Source organism: Cornus florida, unplaced genomic scaffold (genome assembly GCF_030987335.1).
Source record: "Cornus florida cultivar Cherokee Brave unplaced genomic scaffold, ASM3098733v1 CherokeeBrave_3.0.0_Hap2_Chr09, whole genome shotgun sequence".
NCBI classification, from domain to species: domain Eukaryota; kingdom Viridiplantae; phylum Streptophyta; class Magnoliopsida; order Cornales; family Cornaceae; genus Cornus; species Cornus florida.
Window position 1 is genome coordinate 90,916,930 of NW_026775579.1, and position 20,553 is coordinate 90,937,482.

General features: G+C 35.8%; 1 protein-coding gene across 3 annotated transcripts; it reads right to left on the bottom strand.

The window, feature by feature from the left end:
• Window positions 1-1,200: 1,200 nt before the first annotated feature.
• On the bottom strand, window positions 1,201-19,610 carry LOC132275119 (uncharacterized). Of its 3 annotated transcripts, none has more exons than XM_059776519.1 (3): window positions 18,443-19,610; window positions 8,970-9,277; window positions 1,201-2,127 (listed from the first exon to the last, which is right to left on the bottom strand). In XM_059776519.1, exons 1-3 carry the CDS (start codon window positions 19,477-19,479, stop codon window positions 2,120-2,122), a joined length of 1,353 nt encoding a protein of 450 aa, XP_059632502.1. In that variant the 5' UTR covers window positions 19,480-19,610; the 3' UTR covers window positions 1,201-2,119. The 3 variants fall into 3 exon arrangements, with proteins under 3 accessions (XP_059632502.1, XP_059632500.1, XP_059632501.1); XM_059776517.1 differs by lacking the exon at window positions 1,201-2,127 and adding an exon at window positions 3,021-3,649 and having other exon boundaries at window positions 18,443-19,606; XM_059776518.1 differs by lacking the exon at window positions 1,201-2,127 and adding an exon at window positions 3,021-3,649 and having other exon boundaries at window positions 18,458-19,604.
• Window positions 19,611-20,553: the final 943 nt, after the last annotated feature.

Here is a 20,553-nt window from a genome sequence, read left to right on the forward strand (position 1 = left end):
ATGCATAAATAAATACTAGTTAGATATAAATACCTGGATTCATGATATCAAACCTTGTTGAGATTAAATCCAACTTCTACATCCTTTAACCACGAACTAATCTGCAACTCTGATCAACAGGCAAATATGAAAACTGGTTTCTCTCTCTTGACCTTTTGCACACATAAAACTTTTATGTGTTGTATCATTAATTGTACATAATTCATGGAGTATATGCACTTTTATAAAAGCAGAGAGAGGACCAGTTTTTCTTATAGTAACATAATTCTACTTTCCATCAAAGTAAGGAATAAGAAAGGAAAACACTTCTCCAATAAGTAATTACCAAAAAAGGTAATTATAAGTTGACCAAAAATAAATAATATTAATTGATATCTATTTACTTACCCACCAAGTAATATGTTACATGTCCAAATCATGTGGGCCACAATTAAATAAATAATCTTACACCTTGTACCCATTTCTTACATCAGATGAAGCTCCATTAATTGCACATATAAATACCAATTCCTTGTCCCTATTTTTTACATCAGACGAAGCTTCACGCTTTATCTTCTTGATTTTTGTGGCTCAATATGTTTGTATATATAGCAATTGCTCATAGATTTTAATAGTTCATCAAACTTTGAGTGTTATTGCCAGTGATTGCCATTGTGGACGAGGTAGATGTGGCTAGGGATTCCATGATGAGCACAGTGAGGAAGCTTTCAGGCGGATTTCTCAGCACAGGGAAAACGCTGCCTTCGCCGAAATCTGAAGGACGCACCGACCGGCCGTCAAAGCAAAACCGATTGCAGCGGCAGAATAGGTGCTTTTAACCGTTAAAGGCCTCCAAGCAAAACCTATCTCGGCGGCGGAGAGAGAGGAACAATGATGGTGGTGGTGGTTGTGGTGGAGGGAGAGGAATAGTGATGGTGGTGGCGGTTGTTGTTGTGGAGAGAGAGAATGGTGGTGGTGGAGAGAGAGAGGAGTATATATATATATATATATATGTGTGTGTGTGAATATACACACATATATATATATATATATATATATATATATATAATTTGTAAATTTTTAAAGTTTTAGGAATATTTTAGTCTTTTAATCTAATCATTTAGACAAAAGAGTTATTTTAACAAAATTAAAAAATATTTAAGTCATTTTATAACGTGTCCAAACTACTCAATTAATCGTTAGGGTGTGAAAGTTTGTAAAAAATATATTTAAGAGTGATATTTAGTAAGAGATATCAATAAAATTAACCTAAAAATTTATTATATTGTTTTTTTAAAATTAATATTTAAATTTAAACCCATATCATATTTGAGACATATTTGTTTGGAATATTTTATAATTTTTTTTTTCTTTTTTTTGGACTTAAAATTCATATTAATTAATGATATCGTGCATTTTGATATTATAACGGAAAAACTAAAACAAATTTTTGTTATCATAACATGATTCTAATTTTTATCCAAAACACCACTGTAACAAAACGACTTAAAACACATCGCAGGCCCTAAAAATTTTGTGATTTGTTATGAAAAAAATTTCTTGCCAAATATGATTTCCTATAGTTTAACATTTCTTTTCCTATTTAACTAAAAAAACATTTCTTTTCCTATCACTGCTCAAAGAATGATCATAAGTTTCTCTCCGTCACTTAGTTTTTTTTTTTTTGGGGTAAGTAGTGAGTCGAGCGTATTTGTATCAAATTAGTATACTTGCAACAAATACAAGAAAAGAAAATGGCATAAATTACAAAAACTCAGTCCATTTATTACAATTTTGGTTTTTGGAAATCGGCCTTGTTAATTTGATCCAACAACCTGCTTCCAATCTTTAAACTAGCTTTGCTTCGAGCTAAAGTTCTAAAAATATTATATGGCCAAATTTATGATAAAAGAGTATCGAATTTTTATGAAACGAAATTCTGAAAATGTATAAAAAAATATAAATTGAAATATGTAAGGAGGCGATAAGATTACACAATAGCTCAAAAAAGCAGCCCACAAATAACATCAACATTAACGACTGAAGATATTAAAATAAAAAAATAATAATTACAATTTGGTAAGCCTTCATTGATATTTCATTGTACTCCATTTCTTGCTAAGCTTTGTACCCAGCTAAATTATAACCCTAAACAAAAAGAATTTAATATTTTCAATAGCACATTTATAAAATAAAATAAAAAATAAAAAACTAACAGATAACAATTTAAATGTTACTTAAAAGTTGGAATCCTAAGTAGTATTTCACATACTCTAAACTAAAAAAAATTAGTTTCATTAAGTTTCAAACCACAGCCAAATTCTTTTGGTTGTTAACAACACACTAAAACCCCCAACATTCCACCATTTTTCACTTCTACCGTGCAGGAAAAATAAAATTCTGATGTGAAGTGGTAGAATTGCCTTCGAACTCCGGATCCACATCCACATCTTCAAAACCTGAGTGAGAGATAACTTTTCCATTTTCCCTCTCAGGAAACAATGTGCCAAAACAACTTGAAAGCAGTAGGATGGGAATTTCAAATGATTAAAATCTCTTCCTAAAAAAACTTGAAAAAGAACTCAATAATTACCCAGGCAAAAATATCTAAGGCGGCGGCAGTGCTTCTAATCTTCAATAATTACCCAGGCAAAACTGCAAAGAAAGGTATCCACAAATAATCTTAGAACCTACAATGCTTAACCTCAAATACGCTTCAAGCCTCTCCTAAGTAAAAACTTATTTTCATCTCTTCCCACATATTACCACCCTAATGTAGCACAGAGACACGCCAAGACATTGCACAAAATACTTCTAAACTTCTAAACTAAAGGGAACCAAACAAAATACAAATTATACCTTCTCATTTGATGTACTTGTTACTGAAAAGCACCGAAGAACTTGTAAGGATCATGCAAAACGAATTTTCAGCTACAAGAATGGTTACATCTGTAAGACTTTTCTCTGCAACAGTCATTTAAGCAATAGCCCTAATTTTGGTGAAGGTACGGTGGTTGAAGAACAAGGACTAATAAAGTAAATTAGGAATATCTAATTGATCTGACCTTCATTGAACAGAATTCAGCTGACAAAAACCTAAAATCAAATTCCAGACACATCATTAAATGCCCAATAATCACAACGTGCATTCAGATGTGCTGCCCACTCCTTTGCATAAGAAGCTACCAGCAATCAAATTTCAGGAAACAACTTTGAGTTTCTATTAATAAAAATAAAAAGAAAAAGAAAAAGAAGGGGCAAGTGTTTCACAGACCAAACGGCAATAATAAATAAAATATGCACCAGCATACACCCTACTTGGATGGCTTGTATTCTCTTCTGCTCTCAACCAAAACCTTCTTCCTAGTGTCAGAGTCAACCATGTCAAGATCAGAAACAGTTCCTAGATGACCGTAAAAGACCCTCTTCTTTTCCCCGGTCCTCTCATCCACCTTAACAAGGTTTGGATTATTGTCATCATCCTTTCCTGATGTCAAGGACTGTACGCGGGTCCAACCTCTACGCCCATGATTGTCTTTCTCAAAATATTCTGCCAGCCGCACAGCCTCTTTCAGTCCTGATTGGTCAGCTGCAAACTTAACCAAAGTAACGCCCAGATGACCATCTCTTCCATATAGGGACTTCGACTTGCCACCACCGAATCCAAGATCTAAAAAGGCGAGAGTCAGAAAAGAGATGCAAAAACATGTGTAAGAATTTAAGGATCAAATAGTGGTGGCACAGGGAAGTCAAACAAACATCATGGTGGGAACATATCATCTCTGGTTCCACCTGTCCATTTTTGTTTTTGTAATATTTGTGTCTGACGGTAGCCAACCCGGCAGCTTAAAAATCACCAAATCACAACATTGGATCCTGCGAAGCAGAAATCCCAGACTGGCCCAATGCTTTTTACCAACAAAAACTCCCAAAAAAAAAAAAGTTTATACAAGGTCTTCCATGAGAGTCGAATAGTGTACAAACCATTTCTAATACAGGTCAAGCAAGAATCAATCAACACATGCTGGAACCTTGTATAAATTGAAAAAAAAAAAATTGTATTCTGCAATTTAAGGACACTGCACTGAATAGAAAACAGCATTGCAAACACGAGGAACTGAGTATTTAACCAGAGAGACAAGAATCACAGGGAAAAAGTTAAGTACAACAAAGAAGGACCAAAACACTGAACATAAAGCAGACAGACTACAAATTCCCATCATTTCAAAGAATCCACTTGAACAAACAACCGACACCCGCCAAAACAAAACCCCCCCTGTTGCAACTATAGTCCTAAATTATAGAATCTTAAACACAACCATACCATTAAAGGAAACGAACAAAAAACTAATGGCAATTTCAAAAACCAGAAAAAATCAATGAAATAATTAAAATTCACCACCCATTGTTTTTTTTGCGCAAGGAATTCTCCACCTAAAGTAGTCATGCAAGACACTTCCAGAATTTTTGACAATAAAAAAAAAACTCAATGCAGTACTTAGTGTTATTGTTTTTTAGATAATGCCTTGACATTAAACTTCAATCTCCTTCCAATACCTCTAGGGGCTCCAGGAAGGAAGGCAAATGCATGTATAGGCTATCATACCCAAGTACAATCAAAGTACTAAACTTAACCTCTTCAATGTTGAAATTGCCTGCTATAGTCAGGCTTGGACGTGGTGCAACAAAAAGAGAATTCATAAATGCTTAAAAACAATGAAAAGAATTAGATAAAAACATAAAATTGTCCACCCTCGGAAAAGATTCTGTATCTCCAAAATGGAACAAAGACAACTTTAATCCATCACTACAAGCCCCAAACCACTCAACAATGCCCAAAACTTTTTGCTTCAGCAAGCCACCTACCATGAATAACAACAATCGAAAAGAACAAAAGGTGATAATGGATTCACTTGTCTCAACCCAATCTTTCTACAATCAACCAGTACTACAACATAGTAGATTCCACCCATAACTTGAACCCCATCCTTCACCTGATGCCAAATCCTTTATGGTTTAAGACCCGTTCAGGAAACACCATATCAGTATACTAACAGTTCCAACCCCCAAGTAAAACTATCCAATTCGAGTTAAAATTAGCAATCAATACTGCTAGCAATAATTATTAGCAAGTGGTCTCATTGAAATTTTTCAGATCCCTCTGAGGATGTTAGCAATAATTATTAGCAACTATGATCTGATAAAATTAATCACCAGACTAATGATGGAAAGAGACATCTTAAATGGATAGGATTTCTGTTTCTTACAGATTAAAGCTATGAAAGTGGCATTTCACTACTATTTCCACTTTTTTTTTTGAAAATTTTCCTTAAGCTTGGCTGGATCAGGCATCACCACTTTCCATTAGTCCTAAAAACCGTAACTTACCAGGTCGGTGCGCTATATCCTTATCCATCTCAATTTTACATCTTGGATTTATTCTCCTTGAAGGATCTATCGAGCCACTCGACACTACTAAAATTTCTGAGGCTCCAATCTATGTTATCAACAAGATGTTTAGAGGAAGTACCAAAAGTTTTCATACTATATCACTATGACTCTCAAAAGCTATGTTCCCAAAGATGCTATAGACAAAATTTAGCAATAAGAAAAACTACTTAAAGAGCGGAAAAGTGATATATCCAAATAAACTTGTATTCAACCGCGCAAAGAAACATATGTGTTAATTCACACAGTGGACACACTATTCTATATCCCTAAACAATCGGTTAATCCTTTGTTGAAAAAATAAAAATAAAAACTCAGTAACGATAAGAGCAATGATAAGCAGTATAACAAATTCCATAGAGACAACTGAGTAGAAAGTACAGAAACAATGGCCTAAGTTGTTTAAAAAAAATAATTAATTAATAATTCATACTTCAATAACATAAGGGAACTATTTAAATACCAAATGGTAAAACTACACAAATGACAGAAAATATGTTGGCAAATGACCAAAAGGTAGGTGAGCAAATGAATAAATTAAATAAACCCAATTTCACACAAGTCTCTCCATCACTTTAACAGAAACTTAACAAAGCTTACACAGTAATGAATTTACACCACAAATCCAAGCAACCTTAAGGGAGCATGTTACTTTCAATAACAACGGTCGAAGAACTTTCAACAACCATTTATGTAGAAACAATAGCTGTTTAGGCGAAAATAATCCCAAATAGAAATGCAACTTACACTGCCAATAAGATTTATGACAAATACTCTCGTCGAAATACATAAATGGATCTAAAATCTTCTAAATTGGTACTTTCGCAATTAAGCAAAATATTGGTCTATTATACAAATCAGACAAGAAACGTCAACACAGCAGGCTCGAGATGGGCGAAGTACAATATTTTCATACTTATAATTTAACCTCTATGAGAATCTCTGGGATCAGAACTCAAAATGAGTTAATTGCAAATCATATACAACAGAGCAGCAGTAAAAAATAGAATGAGTAAAATAATATATTAATTAATAAAGTTTTAAAGTACTCAACTGAAAATGTTGTAGAAAAAACAAAATTTTGAACGACAATTATGGGCAACCCATGGTTGTATAGTCTCGAATATTATCACGCTTCACTTGTCAAATTCCATGCAGTGCCCATCCATGTAATATACTCTCATACTCGCAACAACAGATTTGGCAACTAAAGCAAACCCATGTAGAATATTTCTTCAAATCAATATTTTTTTGAAATATCTCAATGAATACACTCAATAGAAGCCATCAATACTTACTGCTGCATGACAAGTACAGTTAGAAGCCCCAATATTAATATAGTTGCCATTCTTTTTATGAGGTGTAAGTTGATCTATGTGATATAACACGACAATTAATATCATTACAGTTCTTTTTTTACATGTAGCCTGATCTATGTACAACACATTTCAGATCCAAGATAAGAGATGACTTCTTGAGTCACCTTTAGGTTATCATCTTACCCGTAAACATCAAGATTTATAACATAAGCATTAAGAATAACCACAATAATGACAGTAACGTAACAACACTAATTATGATGGTGGTGATGATGCTTAGCGAAAGTGCACAAGGCACAAACAAAAATCATTCTACTTCACCTAAGAAAAATCCAACCAACCCAACCTAATCCAAACTTAATCACCTTAAGTTAAGTTGGCCAATCACTTGAAATCTAACTAAGAGTCATGTTAAGCAGGAGGCAGGTTCATCAACTCTAGAGTTTAGCTTGCCCACCCAAATCGCAAGTTGCAACCATGTAAATAATAATAATGTATAAATAAGTTAATAAATAGTTTTAAAAAGAAACATAAAACACTTAATAATCAGCACACTTGGAAAATGATATTTACTGGGGGTTAAGATGGACCCAGTAAGTTTCATAAATAGATAGCAATGGTCCAAAAAGGTGTAGAATTGTGCCAAGGGAAATGCAAGCTTTCATTTATGAAAAACAGCAGTTGAGATATAAACAGCCAGATATTTTTCAGCCAGTCTTGAAAACCAATATTGATTATGACAAGTTAGTTTTGCAAGACAAATGGTGAATCTTTTTACTAAGAGAATAAATAAAGAAAGAAAAAAGGAAAAGGGGAATGGAGCAGAAACTATGAAAACATGAAAACTCCTCTGCAAAAGCCTCATTATGATGTTTCTCTTGAAAGGACAAAAAACTATTATCTAATTCATCACTAATGATAGTCATATGAATCCATTTCTCTAACCTACAAAAAAGTTCAGTTCAACAAATGAACTCAATGTCTATACAAATCTATTACATCATTAGCTATAAGGGCAGAAAGTATATGAAAGTTCAAGGCACACTATGGGTATTCAGGAGGCCACATTCCAAAGGGGAAAAAAGAAAGTATTCAAGAGGCATGTATTAACAGTTTCTCATTCATGGAGCCCATTGTTGGGGTAACCAGGACTAGTTGACTGCATGTCACAGTATGGATAAAAGATGTAATGCTCATGAAAACCATTAGGTTTTTCTTCCAGGGAGCCATTGGTTAACTTTATGCCAGCCGTATTGGGGACCTTCCGAACTGGTCAGTGAATCCTCTAACGAATACCAACAGGATTGAGCAAGAGAGTTCTTGTTCAGAAAAACAATGTTGATAGTGGTCCTATACTCTCCTTCCGAATGCTATGACAATTCAACTCACTCGTGACTCAAGGGTGGATCATGATTGCACACACCAATGTTCGAAGTATCAATGAGTTGAGAAAGCAGCAACTTCCTAAACTAGAAAAGAATAAACGATGACTGGGGAAGGGCAGATTAAATAACTCCATTTCATAAATTGTACAAGTAGGAGTCTTACAACCACCGAAAAAAACATTAGCCATAATAAACCAGGAAGGAATTGTACAGAAATTCTCGAGAAAACGAAATTCATTGACGAAAGAAGACGATGCAGTGAATTAACTGTAGATGGTGAGAGAATCAAGATATAGGCAGCATATGACCAAAATGAGAGTGGTGTCCAAGGCCAAGAAGGCGATACAACATGGGAAGAAGGGCAAAAGAAGACGACGACGATACAGTGAATTAACTGTAGATAGTGAAAGAATCGAGATATAGGCAGCATATGACCAAAATGACAGTACAATAACAAGTTTGTGTCCAACGCCAAAGAGGTAACACAACATGGGAAGAAGGGCAAAAAAAGAACTTCCTCCATTAAGAAACCAATTGCTCTTGCAATGCGAGGAAAACTCCTAATGAAAATATTCAAGATATTGAGAATGAAAAATACCTAAAATTGAATCAAAGGTCATAAAGAGAATAGAGAATGCCTCTATGAGATGTTCAACAGTATACAACAATAATTTAATAAAACCAGTGCATGAACAAAAGTATTAAAGCACTTACTAGTGTGTGTGTGTGTATATATATATATTAAAAATAATAATAAATAAATAAAAAGGGCAGCAGGGGAATAACACGGGACAAATGCATAGCATGAAAAATGACAGAATGAAGGGGCACATGATACCTCTAAGTTTAATATCCATTGCCTTGTTCCCCAACCCCTCCATGCGCCCCTCTCTACCCTTTCCTGTAATTGTATTATGAATGACCACCACAGGCGGCCATAAAATCAGATCGTCCAGGTTAGCTGCTGCTTCATCAGAAGATAATAACTGATATGCCTTTGAGTTGTCAGGAGGCTTTGAATAGTTCCAGCCCATCAGAACACATAATGCTTTGTGTAAGCCCAAGTGATCCGCACGCATGTCAACACTATCAGAGTAGTAAGTGTGCATGATAAGATCATGCATATCTCGAAAATCTTTAGAAGACCTGTAATTTTATCAAAGGATTGAATAATTCAGGTTTATATTGGAGGCGCCACCATTGATTTACAAAATGGGTATCAGAAACAACAGATTACCAGTTTAAGAAGGAATTTAAACCATATTTAGACAGGAATAAAAATATTGTGTACATAATCACAATCATCCAGTTTCATCAACCTATATAGCAGCGTCAACTTAAAAACCAAGAAAACAGATGTCTGAACATCATTAAACAATTCTTGAAGCAAGGCATATTAATTTCTGAGGCATTACTTTAATAGATTTATTTTCATTGCACATGGAGGATCAGACTCTTTATAGTTGTTCCAAAACAGCATCCATCAGTAGTTTGCTTTGGCCCCAATATCCAGAAACAAGCAAACAGCTTATTGAAATGGCCCCAATATCCAGTAACAGGCTAACAGCTTCATTCCAATAAGGATCAATTTCGCCTTCCAAATTTATGGATAAAGGCCATTTGTTCAGTATTGATCCCATTGATGGGAGGGCTAGGAGGGTGAACTGGGTATAGACATATATATAACATTATTTGTTCATAAGTGACTGCTCCTGTACTTGTAATCACATTATCATGCTTGGCAGTTCGGGCATTTTAATAATACAGCAAGAAACATTAAATTTATGGTAAAAGACTGTAGGACATCCAACACACTCAAAACAAAATTTCGAACCCAACAAGCAACAATGGGTTGACATAAAAACTAAGGAGCATTCTACTACAATAGGAGTTCATTTCCAATATCAAAGGAACTATTATCATTATCACCATTCAGAACAATGGTTCGCAGAGTGAGACAACCGAATGGTTCTGTAGGAGCTGCTGACAAGGGAAAGCTGCTGTCAGTGTTACTCAAACAGCTGTTCAAGCTAATGAACTACTGGTTTGAGCTAATACATAGTACTGGTGGAGGGCATTGAGCCAACAAAGTGCTTTAATGGCCTTCTCCTTCATCTTAAAGAAAAAAGTAAAAGTAGTAAACCTTACAACAATAGCTAAAGGCAGAAGTAAACCTTACTACAATAACTAACCATTGTCAAGAGGGCTTCAATAACAAAGCCTACAGATGCACCCGTGAGGAGAGGAAGATTGATTTACATAGAGGGTAAAGACAAAGGAGGTCAACCAAAACTAAAATGGAATAAAGTGATAAGAAATTATTAAAAAAAATTAAATCTAGTGGAAGATATGGCTTATGATAGAAAATAGTGGAAAAAGAGAATCCATGAGGCCGACCCCGTTTGTCGGTATAAAGGAAAGGATGATGATGATGATCAAGAGGGCTTCAACAAATCATGTCAGAATCAGAGTATACCCGGGTAAAGCATATGAGGCTTATGAGCTACTTCCTACGAAGACCATGCAAACGGATTACACTATCCCAATTCGCATCAGTTCATGCTAATATGTGGTGTTTAGCATTCCAACCACTCCCCATAGAAGAAAAACAAAGAAGAGAGAGAGAAAGAAATGATATTGCCAGTACCATATAACCAGAACATTTTCAGCCAAATATACCTACATGCAAAAAGCGATATCTAATGAACCCTAAAATCAGAACCAAAACCTAAATGGGATTGAAATTCTAGACTAAAACACAAAAGAAATCAGTCATATTGAGGAATTTGACAACCCATGATTGAGTATGGTTAATCCGTCTCTTTTAAAGTAAAACTTGCATCAGAAATCCATAACCAAGTAAACCCATGCATTCACATGATTGAGTATGGTTAATCCTTCTCTTTTAAAGTAAAAATTGCATCAGAAATCCATAAGCAAGTAAACCCATGCATTCACAAAATATACAAAAAAACTGTACAAAGATACACTCTCGTCTAACTCAAAAACTTTTAGAAACTAACAATCTTACCAATTATACGAACTTAAAAAAGTACCCGAATCTTGTATATCATATTTCGGTCACAAAACGAATTGGATAGGGAAGTTCTTTATATTATAATTTGTTAATGGATCTATTTTTTGCCATTAATGCAATACATAATTAAAAACAAAATTATAACAAAAGAGGGAGAAACTATGATTAACAAGACAAAAGCAACAACAGATGCCTAACATAGATATGTCGTAAGTCAAAGCAGCTCTGCATGCATGAGAACAAGCTGATAAAAAAAGTAACCAGCAAAAAGGTGTAAGTAACAGGAACTCAAAGAGCCTGACAAAAATGGTTATAAGACAACCACTTTGGCATAAAGAATAAGTATGGTACTAAACAATGTGAAAGAATATTTTAAAAAAACAAAAATCTCTCTATTTAGTAATTTCTACGTAGTATCTTTTTTTTTTTTTTTTTGACAAGTAATTTCTACGTAGTATCTGACTGGCATAATTATGTATGACCTTATCATAGTTGCCAAACTAATAAATCTATAAAAATTTAAAACATAAATAAGGATCAAACAAGAAATTGAACCAATGCACAATAACGCTACCAACAGAAGGGCCACCACTCCCTTCTGTTGCAAGCTGAAGGTTAGCTTTTGCAAATGATTTGCAAACTTAATTATGATGAAACAAACATTAGCGGAACGAATCTCATCCACACAAAAAAAAAAAAAGCAAGCTAACAGAGAAAAAAAAATAGCATACATGCCAAGGAAATGGAACGAATGAGAAAATCATGTCATACTAAATTAGATTTGCAACGAAGTAACTACCCAACTCATCACGCAAGTTGACTAGTACCAATATGGGACACACAATACAAAAGGTGATATCATCCATCCGATTGAACATAAGGTATTGTGCGGAAGAATATACAAAACAAATTATTATCATTTCATTAATACTATAACACCAAACGGTGGGCCAACGCTTTTCGGTCAAGGAACTCCCCGGTTCAATTAACATGTAACATTTCATTAATACCATAACGCCAAACGGTGGGCCAATGCTTTCAGTCAAGGAATTCCCTGGTTCAAGTAACATTTATATACCCACAAGGTTTTTTTTTTTTTTTTTTTAAAAAAAAAAATAAGTATATACCCCTAGCTATAGGCCAAAATCCTTCAAATTTCTAGTGTCTTCCTCTTTACATAGATCCGGAGATTCTTGAATAGATCAACCTTTCAAATTGCAGCTGAATCCATGGGCAGGTAAGGGACAACCTGGCAAACTGAAACATCTCAATACTTTAGGTGTGAAGTGGAAGTGCAGTGACGTATGCAGCTGAGGCAATCCTAATAGACCGGTAGTCTTGAACCTTGTTTATACACCTTTTAATTAAGGTATTCTAAATTTGATTAAGGGGATCCATTATTAGAAGGGAAGTAGACTACGCAAGAATTTCACGTTCCATTTATGTTTGTTTAGCCAAATCAAATTAACAAACAATCAAGTTACATACGTAACAGAGGGATTTTCTTTGGATCAAGGTAAATACTTCAGAAAAATTTGTGTCATACTAAATTAGAATTGCAACCAAGTAACAACCCAACTCATCACGTGAGTTGACTAGTACCAATATCAGAGCTTACACATAATACAAAAGGTGATATCATCCAATATGAACATAAGGTCTTGTGCAAAAGAATATACAAAACAAATTATTATCATTTCATTAATACTATTACACCAAACGGTGGGCCAATGCTTTTTGGTAGAGGAACTCCCTGGTTAAAGTAACATGTATGTACCCCCCAAGTTACTTTTTTTTTTTTTTTTTAGAAGTATATTATAGCCCAAAATCCTTCAAATTTATAGTGTCTTCTGCTTTAAATTCCATCACTATCTTAAATACAAAAGACAACGCGTTAGAACTTTCCAAAACATCAAATTGCATTGTATTGGACACATTGCAACAAAATTGAAGAAACAAAGTTCAAGAAAACCAATAATTTAAAGGTAAAACAGCTACTCAGTAAAGTTTCTATCACAATAAAAAGTCTCATTTTGTTCTCTTGGAATGGTTCCACCATCCATGCAAACCGAACCCACAAAGATTTGACTGGGCTGGAACAGTATGCACAATGATGCAGAACTTAAACATGCATTGAATGAGTTAAATCTCCCGTCAATATAAGATAAACATCCAGATCACAAGAAAAGATACTACAACACGCAAGCCATAAAGTATAATTATTTAAGAGTGTCAACTCAACCAAGTTCACTTCAAAACCCAACACATGATTAGAAAGGTAGTTTAGTCTTTCAAACAATCCTAAAAACCAAAGGTGTTAGAAAACTATATATCGCTCTTCTGAATTGTTAGCATATTACATTTTCCAAACAAATACGGGATAGTTGGGTGCATCTTATGTCCAACAAGCCCAGGAATAGGAGAGAGAAATACTAAACAATGTATGTGCGCAACCAGAATTGCATTTACAAACAGAAGTGAATGAATTTTGGCAAGATATTCAAATCAAGATCATCCTCAATAAGCCTAATCAGCTGAATGACGGTAAACTAATTAAATTCCAAGTTTTAAATGAAACTTTACAATTGCATACATGAATCTCATATCACAATCCACAAGCTGACAACTGTTCCCAAAAAGATAAAAAAGGAATAAGAAAAAGAAAAATAAGGTCATGGCCCATGGATGAGAAAAAAAAACGTATATATATATACATATATATATATATATATAATAGAAAATGCGACAACTACTTGAAACAAAACCAAGTACAAGCTCACTAGCATAAGGAACCAACGAAATTCAGTCCATGGAGAATGGTAACTTCAAGGCCAAGCGAATCACAAGTGGGTTTACAGAAAATTGGTCTTCTTCTCTAGTCAAATTAACTTTCCCCTCTATAAAGTTAGCCACATGACAATTTGTAAAATTTGGCTAGTGCACCTAAAGATAGGTGATAACCATTATCCATCTATCGAGCACACAAACCAAAAGAAGATTTAGGAAGCAGTAAATGGACACAGAACCACTACTTTCTAAAGCCATTGACCCATTAGTGCTCAGCCAATCTACCTGAGCCAAGCTCATTAAAGCTGCTTTGTTCATTACCAAACTAAATTTTAGAGACTCGACCTTCAGGTCAATTTGGTCCCGCAACACTAAGAAAAACACTAGACCAACACACCTTTAAAAAAATCTCTGCAAGTTGACCATACATGATACAAGTAACCTAGGTTACATGGACTTGGATATATCAGTGCCAGGTCCAAGTATATGTATCTAAGCATCAGATTTATGTATCTAAGCATCAAATTCAACGACAGAACTAAATATTCCATTTTTTATAATCTTCTTTTACTGCATGGTGTAAAATGATAATTATACGAAACATCAAGTGTCACTTAACTCGTTTTCAAGCAATAATGTAACCGGGGGGAAAATAACATAATAAGAGAGTTATTTTGATGAGCTTGCTAGGTGCATATTCTACCATACATGTTAGGTGCATATTTAAAGGACTCAATGTAATATAGAATACAATTGCGCATACACAGGTTAACGCTGTGCCAGCCCAGTGTCACCAAATTGCATTTTGTTCACCACTCTTGAACAACTGCATCCACAACTGGTTAACTAACTCATATTCTTCCAGCATAAAATACCCTAGATTATTCCACTTCCCAAGGTCAAGGATGATGCCTAATACTCATAATTCGTGGAAGATCTATTTTAAAAAATCATTTGCTCCATCTTCTGAATCCTTCTATCTTTCTTGTGTAATCTTCCTTCTCCCTACACAAACAAGAGCTTAACAAAATTTACTGTAAATCAATGACATGGCGTGACACCTGCTTACGGGGAAAAGCTGCACCACAAAGACAGATGGGAGCAAGTTGAGCAACTATAATGAATACTTCCTAGCAATCACCTTCCACATGACAAAAACATTAAATGAATGGCTCAAAAACAAAGTTTGTATGAAATTTAGCAATAATCTTAGAGCACGTTATACTATGATAGAAAATGGAAACCCTTCTTCTAAAATTTGCACACAATCATTTACCGTAATTTTGACAACCTCAATGGGAATAATCTCATCAATCAAAACCAATCAAATTAGTTCATCTTCCCCTTTATGAGTAAGCAGCAGGCGCCATATTTTCAAGGGACGCTCAAGAGTTCCTCTAATCAAATTGCATCTATAGCAAATGCACATGTAAGCAACCATATGCATGTACATGGTTACTCTCATAAAGGAAATCCTCCTTCAATCTTTCACCAAACAAATCCCAATATCTTAAAATTTAGATTGCAAATTCTAATTTCAAAACATGATTAAAAAAAACCCATGTTCAATAAATTTTGTAATACATTCATTCCTCCTCACAGCTATGAGAAGTTCAATAGATGTAAGGGCAGATCATAAATGGAAAGCAACAACTAAATAATCATCCAATCAAATAAAGGTGTACATGTAAAGTAGTTGATAATTTCTATCAATTCATTTCCTCTTTCATCTTCATAATGTCTAGAGGTGTAATGATAGTGAACATGCAGCATGTTTCAATGTAATGGTCCAATAAAGAAAGGTGCATCTATAGTGGTACATAATAATATTTATAAAACCCACAATATATCCATTCAATTTCAAGTGATACTGCAACTAAAGCCAGGTTCACTACAGTTACTATATTTGCATGTTCATTACAATTTCCAAACTGTATGTAAGGATGGAAAATCATGTTAACAGGTCGTGCCAGTGTTGAGACAAGTGTATTCTGATATACATGTCAACCCAATCATGAGCAGTTTATTATTAAACACGTACACAACATGAGCCGTGTAACTAGTTTAATATTAAAATACGCTTGCAGAAAGCTTAACATGTATGCCATTATTCTATGTCTACAGCCTATGTTACATGGACTCTTCAAAAATCGTGAAGTACCCATGTCGGACACATATTGCTTGGACGTGGGTATGGGATATGTATCCGACACTTTTTTTTTTGATAAGTATGTGTCCGACACTTTTTTTTTTTTTGATAAGTATGTGTCCCACACTTTTACTTGGACATGTACTTAAAAAGCATATCCAATCATTCAATTATATTGTATTATTACTTTAAAATGAGTTAAAAGCCTATATTATATTGAACACTATATTAGATAAAAACATTACTTTACTCTAGAAAATCAAATGAATATTTAGCAGTGTCCGTGTGTCCCTTTGTTTAGAGATTCAACACGTCTAATGCATGAATACATACCCATACTATATACACATACCCAGTCCACATAACATAGTATACAGCCACTCAATCTGCAATTACATATGGTGCCACCATCCATAAATAAAGCTAAGATCACCACACACGGTGGTTGCACCTAATTTGGAAAAGCGGAACTAAAAGAGCTTTATTGAGAATAGTAACCTACCGACCTTGCAACCCGGAAAAAACAAGACTCCAAATCAGCAAATAAAATAGAAGTGAATGGAAGGCACCATCTATTTTGGTAAAGGAAACCTTCAACAATTCCACGCCACCCCCTCCACCCTCCAAAAAAAAATCTTTTTGCTATTTATTGCACTTGCATAAAATGTAAAACTCAGCACAATTTCTGCCTCGTTGAGAAGAAAATGAAATGTTACTCGATAATTGCTCCTCGGCATATATATAAAATAAAAAAAAAAAGGAAAACATCAACCAAGTTTCACGGTACTATAATAGAATTTGATCATCGTCATCAAACCGAGTATTTCTAGATCAGCTTTGCGCTTTGACTAAGAAATAAAAACTACTAACATACAGTGTTTAAATTCAATAAAATCAAAATGATCAGGTTTCAAATATATTGCAATTCAAACTTGGTAATACCTCATCAACTCTGAATCTCTTATCAGTATTCCCCCCACTTTATACCCACCTATGGACTAATATGTTTGTCTCTACTTCAAGACCCTCGGGAATTCTTTAGGACTATTACTAAAAAGCTTTAGAGCAAAAGCATCTTTATACGCATACCTTCCTAAAGTCACTATACAAACTACATCATAACACACTTCTAAAGATCTCTAAGTCTGACTAATTGAATACAAAGGACACAAGTGACAAGGTACTTGAACACCTATCCAGAATGTTCTGGTAATGTCAGAAAAGGAAGAAAGAAGCATCTAGGGATCTACCTTGTCCACTGGAATTTTTTATAACAACACATAATTGTCAGATATGATAACCGTAGAGGGTTGTGCAACGTTGGGCGCCCCCTATCACCATAGTATCATTATAAGTCAAGGGCCTCCTCTCTAACAAAAAACCTCATTACACTACTCAACTCTTGCATAGAGGCCCCTATGCCATTGTCTGGGCCTCCTTCTGTGGCTCTGCGCTCCTTCAAGATACTCCTCTCTGCAGATAAGCCCTGAAGTGTTTAAGATGCTCGGGAAATTCCTCCCTACGGATTAAGCCCATAACAATGACGAGTGACCACCGGGGAAGCTCGATCGAGGGGAGGGGATTTGAATGACTGGGACCACAGAAGGCAAGGTCTGGCCAATTACCCATCCCCCTTTACTACAAATTCAGGAGTCTGAGAGGTATTGGGTGGTTGGCTGAGTTCCAAGAATTGCCCAAAGGGAGGTCACCGTTGATGTCATCGGTGCCAAGGGCAACGCCCAGGAGCTACACAAAGGAGGGAGAAAGCTTGATACCTAGTAATTAAGCACAAGAAGTGAAGAGAAAAAGACACTCGAACTCACTATAAGGGTATTAAGCAAGCTTGTCTTCTCTTCCTATCTCCCCTACCTAAGGAGCGTGTCCTCTGTGCTAGCTTGCCTCCACTCAGACCCTTCTCTATGTACTCCTAACAGATGTAAAACTAACTCATAATCTATCTGGAACCTGACTTCAACACTTACTTTACAAGAAATTGCCTAAAAAGCTTCTCTATTTTTTTAGGAATAATGTACTAATATCAAACATGATATCTTAGGTAGAAACTTTATTTTTATCCAAGAAGCAGAGTATCAAAACCTCGAACTTCAAAGTTTCAGCTCAGCGTCTCTGTGTCCTAAAACTTTTCAAAAAAATAAATAAATAAAATAGTGTCCCCTAAAAGTTTGTGTCAAACATCAGCACCTAGACACAAACCCAGTATTTATAACTTAAAGTCCAAGTAGCATTGCAAATGATTAGCAACACAATCCCGAGGGCAAACAAAATTCTATATGTAAGTGTGTATATATGTGTATCTAAAGAAACATGCATGTCTGACCCAATTTTATCAAACCTGCCGCAGGCAACACATTGAAGAGGTCCCAGCTTTCCATCCTCCAAGTAGTTCCGCCTCTGATTCGCACTCTCATTAACCAACTTCGCAAAATGCAAAAATGCCTTCTTCAAGGCACCCTGATCAACCGCACTATGCTTCAGACCCACGTTGTCACCACCAACACCACCTTGCCTGCGAAAACTGTCATAATCACCACCAATTCTCATAGACTTCGCTGCTCTCAATTCGTCACCCCTAGCCATATCTGCCAAGTCCCTACTTGTTCCCGCCATAAAATCACCCCTTTCGCCAGGAAACCCACTCGGATTCAAGCCTGCATTCCCATACTGCAAAAGCTGCTGCCGTTGTCTCACAAAATCGTCCTTTGCTTCCCTCTCTTCTCTCCGACCCCTTTCACCCTCCTCTCCAAACTTCCTCTTTAGCAAATTTTCAGGGCCGAGAGAATTCCAATAATCTTGGTTTCGAGCGCGCATGAATAGATCCTCGCGCTCACGATCGCGGAATTCGGGACTCATCGGCCCAGCAGGAGGAAATCGCTTATCGAACCCTAACTCCTGACCGTGAGGCAACATTCGACCGGAAGGGTCCATCGGCCGTGTCGGAGGAGTGAAGTCTTGATAATCGGGCGGCAGAGCGAAGTAAGATCTGACGCTACCGTCAGCGAGGGCGACGGTCCTTCGTTCGAGCATGTGAAACCCATATGCTGGTGGTGGTGGTGGCCCTAGACCGTCCGGGAACGGGAAACGGAACGGAGATCCGGAAGACGTCGGGCCGAATCCTGGGTGAGGAACCGGATCGGCTGGCGGCTTGGGTTGGCTGGGGCTAGGGGAGGGACCAGGTTTGGAGGTTGGGTTGGCTTTAGGGTTTGAGGAGGATTTGGGTGGTGGCTTGGAATCGCTGCCGGCGGAGGGTTTTTCGTCGGCAGGAGTATTATTGCCAGACTCCCACCGGGATTTCCGATGAGATGAAGAAGAAGAAGGCTTATGGGATGAGCCCTTGTGATGGTTGCCTCCGGCCATCCTCTCTATTGTTTTAGAAGAACTAGGGTTTCAGCAACGGCGCTATTATCACGTTGATGGAGACGGAGGGTATTTTGCCACCAGAATAAGCGTTCACTTGGGACTTCAATTTAAGGACATTCTCGTATCACTTTGCATGTGCTTGCCCTATTCAACAAAAACCACAACACACGCACACGCGCGCACACAAACAAAAATAAAAAATAGTATTCCTTTGTCCCATATTAATAATTCAATAATTTTTTTTACATATTTCAAATTTATTGTCCCTTTAAAAGGTCAAAACAATTAAATTCTATATTTCTATTATTGTCTTTTTATCATTTTAAAAAATTTCAAATTTTGTAACTATATATATTTAAATTAGAAGAGACAAGTTGGTAATATTAAAAGGGGACAATGCATTAAATGCATGTCCCCTTAAAAACTCCAATTTCTATAAATGGACTTTTAATGTGGGACGGAGGGAGTAAACATTTTTGAAACGAAGAGCAATTTTTTAAATGTTGAAATAAATACGTACAACTTATTTTGAAAACACATTAGAAATAAACATTTGAAGCTTTTTTTTTAGTTTTTTTATGGGGCTCAAGAGTGTATAGACAATTTTGTATATCAAATAAACAAGGAAAGTTTGAGCTTTATTTTTTTGCTCATTTAATTTGTTAGATTATAAAAATATTATAATATCTCTTACTTATAAATTAAGGTTTACACAACTACTCAGTTACCATGTATACTCCACATACCTATTTACCACATATAACATGGTATTTGTTGTAAACAGTTTATCAATTATGACACCATCAAGCCCATCCCAGCGCTGGTAAACAGTTTATTAGTTTCACCGCGGGGATGACACCATCAACCCCATCCCCCGCGGCAGTCAACTGGCAAACTCACGCTTCTACACGCCTTCATATGCCCCGTCCAGGAAGCCTCATTGTTTAATTATTCCTCTAGGGAACCAATGAGTTACCTCGTTTAGAGAAGCCCCACCTAAGGATGCCTTGTATAAGGAAGCCTCGTTGTTTAGGAACCCAACGAGATGTCTCGTTCAGAGATGCTAAATGT

Coding starts and splice junctions, on each gene's coding strand:
- LOC132275119 (XM_059776517.1), bottom strand. CDS start 19,479: ATGGCCGGAGGCAACCATCACAAGGGCTCATCCCATAAGCCTTCTTCT. Junction 9,278..18,442: donor GGCAGGTTTGATAAAATTGG/GTCAGACATGCA, acceptor ATAAAATTACAG/GTCTTCTAAAGATTTTCGAG. Junction 3,650..8,969: donor AATGGATATTAAACTTAGAG/GTATCATGTGCC, acceptor TCGCCTTTTTAG/ATCTTGGATTCGGTGGTGGC.